The 13,988-nt window shown below is 38.8% G+C and overlaps 1 protein-coding gene and 1 long non-coding RNA gene across 2 annotated transcripts in view; both read left to right on the forward strand.

Moving 5' to 3' along the window:
* Positions 1-13,988, forward strand: part of LOC131224892 (protein STRUBBELIG-RECEPTOR FAMILY 2-like) — a 62,916-nt gene that overhangs the window by 3,505 nt on the left and 45,423 nt on the right. Inside the window, exons 2-4 of the mRNA XM_058220337.1 lie at positions 1,937-2,057; positions 3,773-3,905; positions 3,988-4,059. Of these exons, the coding sequence (XP_058076320.1) occupies positions 1,964-2,057; positions 3,773-3,905; positions 3,988-4,059 (299 nt within the window). The 5' untranslated portion in view covers positions 1,937-1,963. The remainder of the gene's footprint in view (positions 1-1,936; positions 2,058-3,772; positions 3,906-3,987; positions 4,060-13,988) is intronic.
* LOC131225448 (uncharacterized) lies at positions 6,405-7,005 on the forward strand. Its single transcript, XR_009161355.1, has 2 exons — positions 6,405-6,557; positions 6,678-7,005. It is a non-coding gene; the product is annotated as an uncharacterized LOC131225448 (long non-coding RNA).

A 13,988-nucleotide genomic window follows, 5' to 3' on the forward strand; every position in this document is an offset into this window, starting at 1 on the left:
TCCCCTGGTGTCCCGCCCATCAAGAAGAGGGGAGATGATTATGACTGTGGGGCCCACCTTGATAATGTGTTGCATATCCACGCTGTCCATCCGATTTTAAAGATAATTTTAAGACATTATGAAAAAAATTAAGGCGATCCAAATATCAGATGGACCACACCACAGGAAACAGTGGTGATTGAACACCTAACATTAAAAATTTCCCGGGCCAACCGTAAGCATATCTATAATGCTTATTTTCTATCCAACCTGTTGATATTGTCAATCAGATCTGGATGAAGGGAAAATACAAATATCATCTTGATCCAAAACTTTTGTGGCCTAAAAAAGGTTTTTAAGGTCATTCACCACTTTTTTTAGTGGTGTGGTCAACAGGAGATTTAGATCAGCTTAATCTTTAGGAAAACGTCCTAAAATGGGCTGGGAAAACGGATGGGCGGCATGGATACACAAAATAATTATCAAGGTGGCCCCCACACGGTAAGGGTAACACCTAAGCCGCGAAGAGGGAGGGGAATCCCCCACAACGACGGTTGTACGCAGCGTGTACAGCACCCGAGCTATGATGGCCCAACAGTGTAAATTTTGTAACATCCGCTACATCCATCAGGTGAAGTCTCATATCTTAGCCGTACAGATCAAACAACACGGGTGGGACCCACAAAGGCATTGTAAGTATTTCGATCCAAGCAATGGAAAGGAGCCACGTGGGCATACAGCACAGGACAGTCTTCCCGCCCGAGGCACTTGTATAAAATGCAAGAACGACGCCTATCCTTCTCATCTAGCAATCTCTCTCTCTCTCTCTCTCTCTCTCTCTCTCTCTCTCTCTCTCTCTCTCTCTCTCTCTCAAGCAATCAACGGATCTCTCTCTCATCTCTGGAATTCTAAACATCTTTTGGAAGGTCGATCCTTTGCTCTTCTTCTGTTGTCATATCATCATGCTTACAATCTCTTCTTTGTTATTCTGTGTTTTTCCTTTCAGTCTTTTTCTATCTGCTATCTGATCTTGGAATACTTGTGTTCTTCTTTCGTCCTGTTTGAATTCAGTGATCTTTGATGATTTTTACTGATAATCTTCAATCTTTTTGAGCATTTTCAAGCTGTGACCGGTTAGATACTAGTTCTTGAAAACAATCTCGATTGATTGATTTTTTTATGCTTCTTTATTATCCAATCTTAGAAGACTTCGATTTGAGTAGTTTCTTTTTTAAAATAATCTTCTATTCAATTCACTGCAGCGATTTTTAGCTGCAAACGATTTGATTACTGTCCTTTCAAACCGAATCCAAGAGAATCTATTGACAGAAGCAATTTAAAGCATCTGAGTTTTCTTGATTTGCCTTCTTGTAAACATAATTTCGAAAACCATTTGCCAGCAATTAGGAATTTCAAAAAGGGGAATCCCTCAGTGGGTAGAGATGTTAGAGGAATCTGCACAAATGACAAATTACCTCATCCTAGAAGTTCAAAAATGTACTGTCAAGTTGTTGAACCAAATTCTTGAGAATCTGTAGAAGCATTTTCTAGCATCTGAATTTTCTTTCTTTCTCTTCTCGTAAACAGAATTTCAAAACCCTTCATAAGATTCTCCCATTTTTTTGGCAATAGTTTCTAAGGTCTGTTTTCTTTACCCAATTGCTATGAAATCAGTAGGCTCTTTTTTAATATTTTGATTTTCTTGGAAATGGAATTTCAAAAATCTTTACAAGATTCTGCTTCTTTATTTATTTACCTTTTTTAAAAAAAAGAAAATGAGTATTAGTTGTTGATAAGCTATGTTTTTATTTGATTTTCTTTTTTATTTTCTCTTTTAAATTCGTTGCAGACTTTTTGTTTGATTTCTTTTTGTGCAATCTCTGGGGTATATCACGCTTTTGTCTGATCTCTCTTAATTTTTGTCTATCTTCTTATGATTTTGTGTTGCTATTTTCAGGCAAACATAGATACATATCTCGTATCAATGGCCAAACATCACATTATATTTCTTCTCTTCACATTCATCTTCTGGGCAGTACTGTTTTCTGAAACATCAGCAGTGACCGATCCTTTGGATGGTAATTTGAATATGTTTATTGCTTCTCTTTTTATTGTTTGTATATATATGTATATATATATTTGTGAAAGTTTTGATAGATCATTTGGGAGATTATCCTAACTTGAAAGGGTGAAAGGCTGGCACTTCTAAAGATTACTGAAATGAAAGCATGTCCTCTGCCTGGGCCATGTGGATCAGTGTAATACCCACTTCACGAGGTAGGCCCATGGCCTGCTCATGGTGAGACCTACCTCTTGAGTGTTGGGCCATTCCAGGCATCCATATGCATCGGTCAATGAATCCACTTGCGTAGTCGAGAAGAATCTCTGGTAGAAGTTCACCACTGTTTTTGAGATAGTAGCAACCAATCCTCCTTAACGCGGCACACATACTGCTATTCCAACCATCCAAACTGTGGGGCACACTATGGTGGAGGATTTCTTGAAAATCATACTATTTGGCAATCCTAGCCATCTGATTGGTAGGTGGTTAAAAGAAACAGAGCGAGTATTACCAATTCAACGACATATATCAGATAGTTATTATCATCTGCTCAGTCTCGTTTACGGTTTTACTCCATCCGAGATCAGCTCAGTGATTTGGCTGGTCTGAATTTCTATACATGTGTATGGTGGAAGAGATCACCATTTTTGAGATGGTAGTGAACTATAACAGGAGTCTAGCCCCTATTAGTCCCGGTAAGGAATCATAATCACCCTCATCTAAGTCTTATCCCAACTAATTGGGGTTGGCTACATAAATCTTGTCCTGCTATTCCACTCTACCAAGGACATATCGTCCAGTCCCAGTAAGGATCTGCTGTGAAAATACCACACAGGTATGCTGGCTTTTTTTTTTGTCTGCCAGAAATGATGATGTGTTGTGGCTCATAAGCCGTTAGTGTTTTTTGCTGCATGTGTATTATGTATCTGGGAAGAGGAACCACATGATACTTGACCCAGTGGAAACCACGGTAGGATTGGGTTTTAGTTTTGTACAAATGGGGAGTTTTTCAGAGATCAAGACTATTGGTTTGTTCTGTCTACAAACTGTAAGATCCTAGCCACCAAACATGAACATTTTTTCAGAAGAATATGCGGGCTGTTTTTGTGTTTGTCCTCGACAGTCTATTTTCAGGCAATAGAATGAAGGTCAAGAATTTAGGATTGTTCCATTTAGGAGGTTTTTGGGGCATGTTCCATACATGGCAGGGCCAATTGTCAAGATTACTAAACCAAGGGCCTTGACCAGGATAGCTGTTTTTTTTTATTTTTTGCCTAGCAGAAGTGGGGTCTGTGGACAAGTTACAAACCAGTTCTGCTGCATTCTGCCATGGACATATCATGGCCCAAAGTCTTCCTAATAGGCAGTCCTAATCTTTGCATTTGTGATTGGCCCATGAATTGCAAAGAAGTGAAATAAAGTAACATTCCACATTCGAGTTTCGACTGAAAAAAGGGTCCACATGGGCTGTCAGGATCTTCCAACCTGAGGGAGATTTTTTGGACATCATCTGTCCAAGATGGGCCCAAATGGACAAATTGACCCCACCGGTACTACTGAACCATGGGCTCTATTTGTGGAAACTGAAATCCTAGAGAATACTGTGCATAATAATGTCTAAAGACGAAATGGAATTCTCACACTTCTTTTTCTTAGTACAGAAATTCTCACACTTCCAATCAGCATATCAAATGGAATTCCTGAGTTACCCCTTCTCTTTTCTCATTGCAGTCGCAACTCTGCAGGGCCTTTACATCTCCCTAAACTTCCCACCCCAACTCACTGGATGGAAATTTGTAGGTGGTGACCCCTGTGGAGAAAGCTGGGAAGGAATCAAATGCTCTGGAGATGCCATCCAATCCATGTAACACATCACCTTTTGTTCTTATCTTTGTCCTCAATTTCTCTTCTTGTGCAAACTGTTTTTACTTCTATTTCCTCAACAGCAAAATTTGTGGGCTACAAATCACTGGAACGATGGCTTTCGAGCTTGCTAACCTCCGATCACTTGAGGAACTGTAAGTGGTTTTGGCAGCAGTTGTATGCAAATCCGTTTCCTTTTGCTCCCAATTTATAGAAATTCATCTTGTAGCCCCGACCCAATACAATTCTAACGTACATCTAATTTCATCTAAAAGTGCGTCTAAGTTCATCCAAGTGTATTTAATATCCTCCATGTTCATCTACACATGTGGGATGAGCTTAGCTTCACTTGGATGAAGTTAAATGCACTTTATAAGTTAAGCCTACCAGGCAAAGCTTTTTATTTTATTTGGTTCCATTTATCTTTACTAATTCAAAAATATTCTTCCCTTGTACAGGGATGTTAGTAACAATAGCATTCATGGCGTAATTCCTTTATTTTTGCCCCCCAGTGCAACCCATATGTAAGATGTCTATAACTTTTTACGGCTTCCTTTTCCTATATAGGATTTAATCTTTTTTATTTTTTTTATTTTATTTGAATCTCAATTCCAAGATATTTTTTTTCTTTCTTCCTGCAATGTAGAAACCTGGCATTCAATCGGCTGAGACAGAATATTCCTTTCTCCTTATCTTCCTTGAAATCTCTCCGTTATTTGTAAGTTCTTGTAATGAGTGAGGGTGTTAAATTCTCTAGTTTATGAGTAGCCAGCTCATATTTGCCAACCAATCTTTTTTCCGAGTGCAGGAATCTGAGTCACAATTCCCTCTCTGGTTCCATTGGGGACATATTTACTGGTCTGGAGAATCTAAAACAAATGTAAGATTTCATTTGCTGACTTTGTTATGTAGATGAAATAGATGGAAATTATTTTGGCCTGAAATATTATCGCATGTATTAATTTTAGAAAAAAAGAATAAAATGATTTCACGAGAAAACTGTTACCCACAGCAGTCAGTTTCGGTGCACTTCTACCGACATAATTTCATTGATTAAACTATAGGGTTAAATGATATTTTTTCTTCGATCCCCACCATACATGTGCCATGCGTACAGTGATTATAACTGTACCCTCCAGTGGGCCCACCGTGGATGGACTAACTTTCAGAAATCACATTAATTGGACAAGCATAACAGCCAGTTTAATTTACTTTTAAACTGTGACCATACATGGCAGGGCCCATTGAGTGTATGGTTCTGATAACATATCCATAGATGGTATAGTGGGGAGTTGGGAGAAGCATTATTCTGGTTGGACTCAGGCAACACCTTAATGGTCTTCTAAAGTGTAAATTATTTTTCAGGGATTTATCCTACAACAGTTTCACAGGAAAGCTGCCCATTTCATTTGTTTCCTTGACGAGTCTTACTGCTCTGTAAGTATGCTAATGGGCTAAGTTCCTTCAATCTATACATTTTTTTATTTTTTTTATTTTGGATTGTGAGTTATATACCATTAACCATCCATGGTTAATTCTGTCAGTGACCTGCAGAACAACCAATTTACTGGATCAGTTAACTTCCTTGCTGGTCTCCCTCTATCATACCTGTATGTCTTGAACTAAGTGTCTTACTTTATATGGATTGTCTATTCTTCAACACTTTTTAATCCTAAGTACACAGTTCTGATTTTAACTGCTCTAAGTTTCAGAAACATTCGAAACAACTACTTCAGCGGTGTTGTTCCTAAGCAGTTTGAACTCATTTCAAATCTCAGGTAATAAGAGTAGGCATTTTATGAATTTATGATGCTTATTTCTTATGTTTCTTTTACGAATCCGATATCCAATCTCCTGTTTCTCACTAATTAATCTCCATGTTTCTTATTAGTATTGAGAGAAATATGTTTGCAACCAACATTGTCCGTCCACCGCCAAATATCACTCCTGATAACAGGCCGAGCAGTCAGAACATCAGTACTTCCACATCAACTAAGAATGATAGCCATCAACAGAAAGGGTTGGGGCGTGGGTCAATAATTGGGGCAACTGCATTCCTAGTAACCTGTGTAGCAGCTCTTGTCATAATACACCTGCATATATCCTGCAAATGTGGGCTTGACTGGCTAGTGTGCTGCTTCAGGTCTCCGCTCTCTCTTCTGATCAGTCCGTCAAATGGTGGTAGGAATTTTTTCCCCTTCTCTTTGATCTTTTAAATGAAAACTTAAATTACTCTTTAAATGTGCCTTGATTCTATTGATTTGTAATGCCTTAGCATTTAGTCTCTATTAAAATTCGTGAATGTTTTTTTCCTTTGAAGGGAAATGTTTGAATAGATAGAATAGCGGTTCCCATCGGTTTTTGTATCTTGTAGCTTCAGTGATTGGCTTCTCTTTTGCAGCACAAACAGAGAGCCCAGAGCAATCATCTGTTGATTTTTCTTCTCTAGCCAGTCCAAGTCCTCTGCCCACCATTCCCTGATTTGTTATTATATAGTTCAACGGCAGGAGATCAGCAGTGTCTGGTGAAGTGGGCTGGTAGCTGCTTGTATGATATTGAATCTCTTAACAGAATGGTCGATCCTGCAATCTAGGGCCAATGCACCTCCAAGTCTTTGTCCCAATTCGCAGATGTCATCAGCTGTTGTATTCAGGTACACTTCAATACCAACTTCTTTCGCAATCCACACCAAGACTCTTGGTGAAAACAACCCTCCATTTTTTTTATATTTTAAAATTCACTCTTATTGACATGTGGTCCTTGTCTCAACCAGCCCCAGCCAGATTTCAGACCTCCAATGTCTCAGGTTTCTGAAATGCTGGTTTGTGTGCTTCACCAAACAGAATCCAGCGGACATGACTGAGATGAGATGCCTTTGATGTCTTCATTGCAGACGGCCCAAATTGATACACCATGTAAGCAATTATACAGTTTTTTAAAGACTATATAAATTTATAGGATGTTGAATTGATGCATCCAACAAAACCAAAATAAAATATACAGTTCAGAGGGTGAAATTTTATGGTGATGTGCCATTTCTTGAATGATTTCAATGGTCTGAATTTTTACCGCGCAAGTTAGATCAATTTGAGTTTATCCTATCTCGTCGACTCTCTATGATGCAGGAATAAAAATGGGTATGTCGCAAGGCAATGCGTTGAGTTGAAGAAACGGATCAAGAGCGTTATAAATAGGTGATTTGATTAGTAGGCCCAGCCTAAGCCAGAAAAGAATTGTTGGGACCTGGCCCGACCTGGCCTGGCTAGAAAACCGAAAAATTCCTCTTTCCCACTTAAATGTTCCTGATCTATCCATTGATCAAGTGGGCCTCACCTGCACAAAGAAATATATACTCAGAGGAATGAAATCAATGGTTTTCATTCAAGTTGCATGGGTTGCCTAAAATTGGGGTGGATTAAATCAGTTGAGCACATGCTTGGCCTGAAAATTAATCGGCCCATCCATGCTAAGTCCCCTTGCCCATAGGCCATGCTAACAGGTCCAAGTCTCATCTAAATCTTGGTTGGGCTCTTTGGATTGCCTGGCCCATTGTCAGTCATATGTAGAAAGCCCATCAGCCTAGCCCGAACCCTCGGTAGGGTTTTCAGTGTTATTTTTTGAATGCCTCATGCACAAATGTCATATTTTAACTTTAACAACAAACCTACATATATATATTTTTTTACTTAGCATACTTTTGTGGCTCAATTGAGGATTGGACTGACCAGGTTTTCTGGACACAATAAATGCGCGAAGAGAACACATGGCAGCCTCTTTTGGATCGTAAAGCACAACCCAACCCAACCCTAGAAGTTACTATGGAACTTAATGTCACTAAGGGGGCGTTTGGATTGTAAAGCTATTTATGCCTCAAGTAGCTTATTTTGATTTATACTTATTAATTTAAAGTGATCAATCAACTTTAAGTAAAAAAAACAAAATTACTTATACTTGATCTTAAACCAAACTTACTTATCTTAAATAAGTTACTTTTTTTTTCTTTTTTCTTTTTTTAAAAACACATGCACACACACCCACATTCACGCCATAGTGGGATTTCACCACCTGTGGATACTCGAACCCTTGACCAGGTGTTGAAACTCCTGAGAGTCTACCACCGGAGCAAGACTAAGGATCCTCTTAAATAAGTTACTTATCTACTAATGTAAGTAAGAAAAGTAACTTATTTGGTGATATCCAAACTGGCCCTAAGTCACTATCCCACAATCCTATTGCTTGAATGGTATGTTATTCTTGGAATTTTAAAATAAAATTTAAAAAAAAAAAAAAAAAAACCCATTGGATATTTTCATTTTTAGCTGTCCAATAAATGTCCACCAATCCAATAGTCAAATAACAAAATAAGCAAAAATTTTAGCATTTTTTATGCAATTTCTAAATAGCTAAGCTTCAGTGTATCATCCATCACAAGCTCGCTTCGTAGTTATTTTAAAGAATAGAGGGATTTTGACATATAAAACCCTCTGTTTTGATTCACTATAACAGAAGTCCCACTTCTATAACTATTCCAAAATGTGCTTCCATTTATTTTAGATATAGTAAAAAAGCACACCAATTTTCACTTTGACTAACAAGAAAGTGACTAAAATGACTCTTGGGGGATAGAAATGGGTATTTTGTGCATGGAAATGATGTTAGGACATGAGCTCAAAAATCAAGTAAATTCAAATCTCAAGGGGGCATTTTGGTCATATACAAAATATGTAACTGATTCGTTTGGCAAACTGATGTAGGGGCTTTTATTACTGATGACACGAAAGATAGGGGCTTATATGGGAATTTCATTATATCAACAAGGGAGGGTTTTTTATGGCAATAGAACAAAAGTTAGAGGGTTTTATGTATAAATAGAAGTGGACCATACCATCATGCATCGCTCGGAGTTCAGCCATGTTATTGGATCCCTCCCCATAGCCTATGGAAAATGCAAAGATGAGGTTCCCATTGGCATCTCTACATATACCACCTCCTCCAGATAGCCCCAGATTCCCTTTTGTTGACCCATCCACATTCAATTTTGTAACGCCCTGAATTTCGGAGGTCGAGTAGTGCCCGACTCTCGAATTTTTGGGTGTCACTTATGCTTCACGAAAGTGAATGATTTGGATTTATTTGGTTGGTGTATGAGCATTCAAGGAATTAATGGATCATGCAAGTATACTGAAGTAAGCGTAACTTAAACCTTAAGATTCGACTAGCAAAATGATGTGCATTCAATCAGCTCACAGGACTGTGTTCCGGCAAAATAAATATAGTCCAAAAAATATACAAAATGTTCCTGCCCTATGACCCTATTGTTGGCCCTAGGGCAAACTATAGCGACCCGCCCAGTAGCTGGAAGTACGAGAGTTCCTCCTCTGAGTCTATGGACGCCTCGTCCAGTGCGTAAGACTCTGTGATAACTACATCTAAGATAGGATCTGGTTGGCGTTTTAAAACACCATCCCAGAGTGGGAGTGAGTGATCAACTCAGTGGTTCCATTAACATCAAGTTACACAAATTATCAAATTCACATGCACAATTAATGAAAATCAACTTAAACATATAGTCCCTAGATACATTTATTAATGCACACGCATGCAATCATGATATGATGCATGCCCTAGCCATCCAACACTCCCTTATAGCGACTCTAACTTCACATTCGCAAATGACCAACACTCTCTCATCATACGACCTTAACTGCCGAGTCGTGACACCTAGCTAATGCAATGCGTCAAATGGTCATGTTAGCCGGGTGTTTAGTTAAGTCCGTTCGTCCAACGAGGTTGGAAAAATTGAGGCACTCCCACGAAATCAAAGGCCCTAACCCGATCACGAGGCCCAGGACTGCTGTGGCGGCCTCATGCCTGCGACCCTTAATCTATCTGGGTTTGTCACTCGCAATTGAGCTCATACGAAAGGCGGGATTGTAGACTGAATTTTGATTGCCTAAATTTCTTGCTTCATATAGGGAAAAAAGTTTGGAGGTTTAGGAGTTTAAATATTTCTGTTATTGATCAATGATACTTGACACATATCATTGTTTAAGATATATGGCATCAGTTAATAATGTGATTGCTGATTCATACCTGAGGCAGTGGACATTGACTGACAAAGACCCGAATTGGTTCAGTTTGATCCATATAGTTCTTTTAAGTGTACACCAGGAAATCTTTGTTGAGTGTATGGACCTCTGTGTACCATGATTAGGATTGTTGATTAGTTGGGCCACCATTTTAATGGGCCATATGCCAAAAAGCAAGGTCATCAGTTGTGATAGCCATCCGATCAAAATCAATAACCTGAAAAAAGGGATTTTTTAATCTAAAAATAAGCGAAGGTCTACATTCATCAGTCGAGACTAACAGCAATTTGAGATGGCATTTCCCTAGTGGCAGTGGCGTCAACTGTGCAATTTGAATAAGACTCTCAATTGGCCTGGCCTGAACAATTCAAAATTCAGGCCCAAGACAAACCTAGGCCTGGCCGATTGACAATCCTTATTTTGAGGTCAGGGCTTCCAACTTCACTTTTCTATCCAGACAAAAACCTTGCGACAATAGGACTAAGAGTTGTCCCATAAACTATGATTTTGCTCTATCAGCTGTCAATGTGGTGATCAAAAGACAAAAGAGAAAAGATGCAAACCACAACACAGATTTGTGTGGTGTGGTTCCCTTTCGGCATGTCCACGGATTCACACCGATCCACTATGCTCAATGGCAAAAACAAAGTAGCAGCTCTCAATACAATGACCTCTCTCTTTCTCGCAACAGAATATATATTACCCCAAGATGAACTAGGGTTTACATAAAACATTGTGCAATTATGAAATTGCCACGACAGTGCAATCTGGATAAGCAATACATCTCTAATGATCAGGCTCCACTGATCCTAACACATGCCATGTGTAGGGTGGTGATCACGTTGCAGGAATTCTATAAAGCATGCGTCATAATAACATTGCTCTAAATGTATAGCTGTATCTACATCTTTTTCTGTTATGTATTTGTTATATTATTTGCCTCATGTGATTATTTGTGTTATCACCTAAGTTATTGGTTGAAGGGTTGTGTAATAATAGACCGTGCAATTCTTATGCAGTCTATATATAAAGATGCAATGACCGGTACTGCATTATAATCACTTACCTACATCTGTCCATATATGCATGTATATATTTATGGACACACAGACAAGTACATAAACTTCCAATGTCTTTCCTTTCCTAATAGAAGATCTTTGCCATCCATGACAGATACAGATGGTTTGTGAAGTCGTGTACATACATGTCCTGTGTCTTGTGGCGATTGCAATTGTTGTAGACAGAAGCTATGTAAGCTATGACAACTATAATGTTGATGATTAAGCCGATAATTTCCTTGTCAATACAAGCAAAAGTTCATCCCCAAACCATGCCTACATGTTTCCTTTCACATGGCTTTCCTTATGCATACATGATACGTCCAGTGTTCGAAATATTGGTATCGCACAATGTATTGTACCCTTGGGATACAGATACGTATTGGTTATCGCACGGGATATATCGTTTGTATCGCATAGTTTATTCCACTTTTTGGGAAACATGGGGAAACATTAGCAAAATGGTTGAATTTTTTTATGAAACTTTAGGGATTATTTAAAAAGACCTTAATGCACACTTTTAAATCATAAAATATCAAAAAAGAAGTGCACATAATAAATTTCCTTTGTATAAGGGACTAAGTTATATTTTATCTGATTAAACTAAGGTAAATATATTTAAATATGATGCATACCATTTATAAATGTATAAAGATTTGTATGAAAATGAGTCACATCCAAATATCAATTGGAATTCATTTTAACATGTCATTTTAGGGCATGGGCCGAAAAATAAGGCAGATCTAAATCTGAGGTGGACCACAACACAAATAATAGTGTTCATTGAATGATTACCATTGAACTATTTTGGGCCTATAATTTTTTTTGGATAAAGCTAATATTTATGTTTTCCCATCCAGGTTTGTCAAACCTCATGGATAGATTGGATGGCAAATAAACATTACGGTGGGCCCTAAAAAGCTTCAATGGTGGACATCATTGCCACCACATTTTCTTGTAGTATGGTACACTAGATCTTTTATCTATCTCCTTTTTGGGCTCATGCCTTAAAATTACTTATGAAAATGGATAGAGGGTGTGGATTGGCTGGTGTACCATACAAAGTATGGGCATGTGTCGTGCCAAGATGGGACGTGGATTTCCTACTAAATCCTTTCGCAGAAGTGGGGCACACTGTGATGTTTGTGAGAAATCTACTCCATCCATCAGTTTTGTGAGATTATTTTAAGACTTAAGGCAAAAATTGAGTAGGATCCAAGACTCAAGTGGGCTGCAATAAAGAAAAAGGTGGGTAGGGAAATTCCTACCGTTGAAACCTTCCTGGGTCGACAGTGATGTTTACATTCCATCCATACCGTTCATTACGTCATCACTACTAGGATGAATTGAATACCCAAATATTAGACTGATTCAAAACCTGTGGCCCCACGAATATTTCAATTGTGGACCTTCAATCCTCATGTTTTCGGCCTACTTTAGTCTTGGATCCGGCTCATTTTTGGCCCTATGTCTTAAAATGTGTTCAAAAACGGATGGACAGAGTGGATTTCTCACAAACATCACGGTGGAACCTACCTAAGTTTTCAGCGCATGAACTTCATGCGAAGCCCAACGTCCACAAAATCAGATTGCGTACTGAGTCACTCTGCGCTTTTATCGTACCAAGTAAACTCAGTTGGACCCACTGTGAATGTATGTGGCTTATCCACACCATCCATCCACTTTTACTGCTAATTTTAGGGGTTTATACCAAAATTGAAGTAAATCCAAAGCTCAAGTGGACCATTACACAGGAAACAGTGTGCAATAATGATTTCCACCGTTGAAACCTTCCTAGGGTCCAAAGTAATTTTTATTTGTCATCCAACCTGTTCATAAGATGACAAAGACATGGATGAAGAGAAACCACAAACATCAGCTTGATCCAAAACTTCTTTGGCCTCCAAAAAATTTTCAATGGTAGAGGTTCAATCAAAATGTTTCCTGTGGTGTGGTCCAGTTGAGATTTTAATTTGCTTCATTTTTGGGATCAAGCCATAAAATTATCTTTTAACATGGATTAGTGGAGTGGATAAAATAAAAAAAATAACAGTGGACCCCACACAGTTTACTCAGTACGCTAGGGGTACTGAGTTACTCAGTACGCAATCCGCTTCCGTAGGAGATCAGAGTTACATGGCCCCACCAATAATGTATTTATTATATCCACACCGTTCATCCATTTGGAGAGATCATTTGAGATCACGAACCTAAAAATGAGTGACATCCAAACCTCAATTGGACCACACCACAAATAGCAGTGAGGACAATGATTCTCACCGTTATAACATTCGTAGGGTCCACCATAATGTTTGTTTTCCATCCAATCTGTTCATGAGGTCACAAAGACCTTGATGAATAGGAAAAACAAATATCATACGATCCAAAACTTTTGCGACCCCAAAAGGGTTTCAATGGTGGACGTTCAATATCGATCCCGTGGCTTTTTTCCAATGTGGTCCACTTGATATTTGGATCTATCTTATTTTTCGGATAAAGCCTTACGAGGAGCTCGCCAAATGGACGAACGGTTTGGATATAATATATACCTCATGATGGGACCCACATAACTTGGTGACGTCAACACGTCAGTGACGTGCGATGCACCAGCCTGTCCGCTTCTTTTGCATAAGGGCTCAGGGCCCTTTTTTTTCGAAGCAGAGAGGGTTCCGGTCCGGAACCCTAAAATCTCTCCCAAATGCCGATTATTTCGACGATTTCGGCGGATTTTGCGGCCAAATCTCTCCAAATCAGAGGCTTCGATTCAAATGGCCCACCAAACACAGCTTCCGATCAGGCGATCTTCTTTACGGGTACCGAAATTTACCGTTGAAAGTTTTTCTTTTTTCTTTTCTTTTTTTTTTTTTCATTTTTTTCGGATAATGATGCTCTCCCAGGTGCGATATCGACGATAATATCGGCCGATATCTGAAGTTT

The sequence above is a fragment of the Magnolia sinica genome, chromosome 14, assembly GCF_029962835.1.
Source record: "Magnolia sinica isolate HGM2019 chromosome 14, MsV1, whole genome shotgun sequence".
Lineage (NCBI taxonomy): Eukaryota > Viridiplantae > Streptophyta > Magnoliopsida > Magnoliales > Magnoliaceae > Magnolia > Magnolia sinica.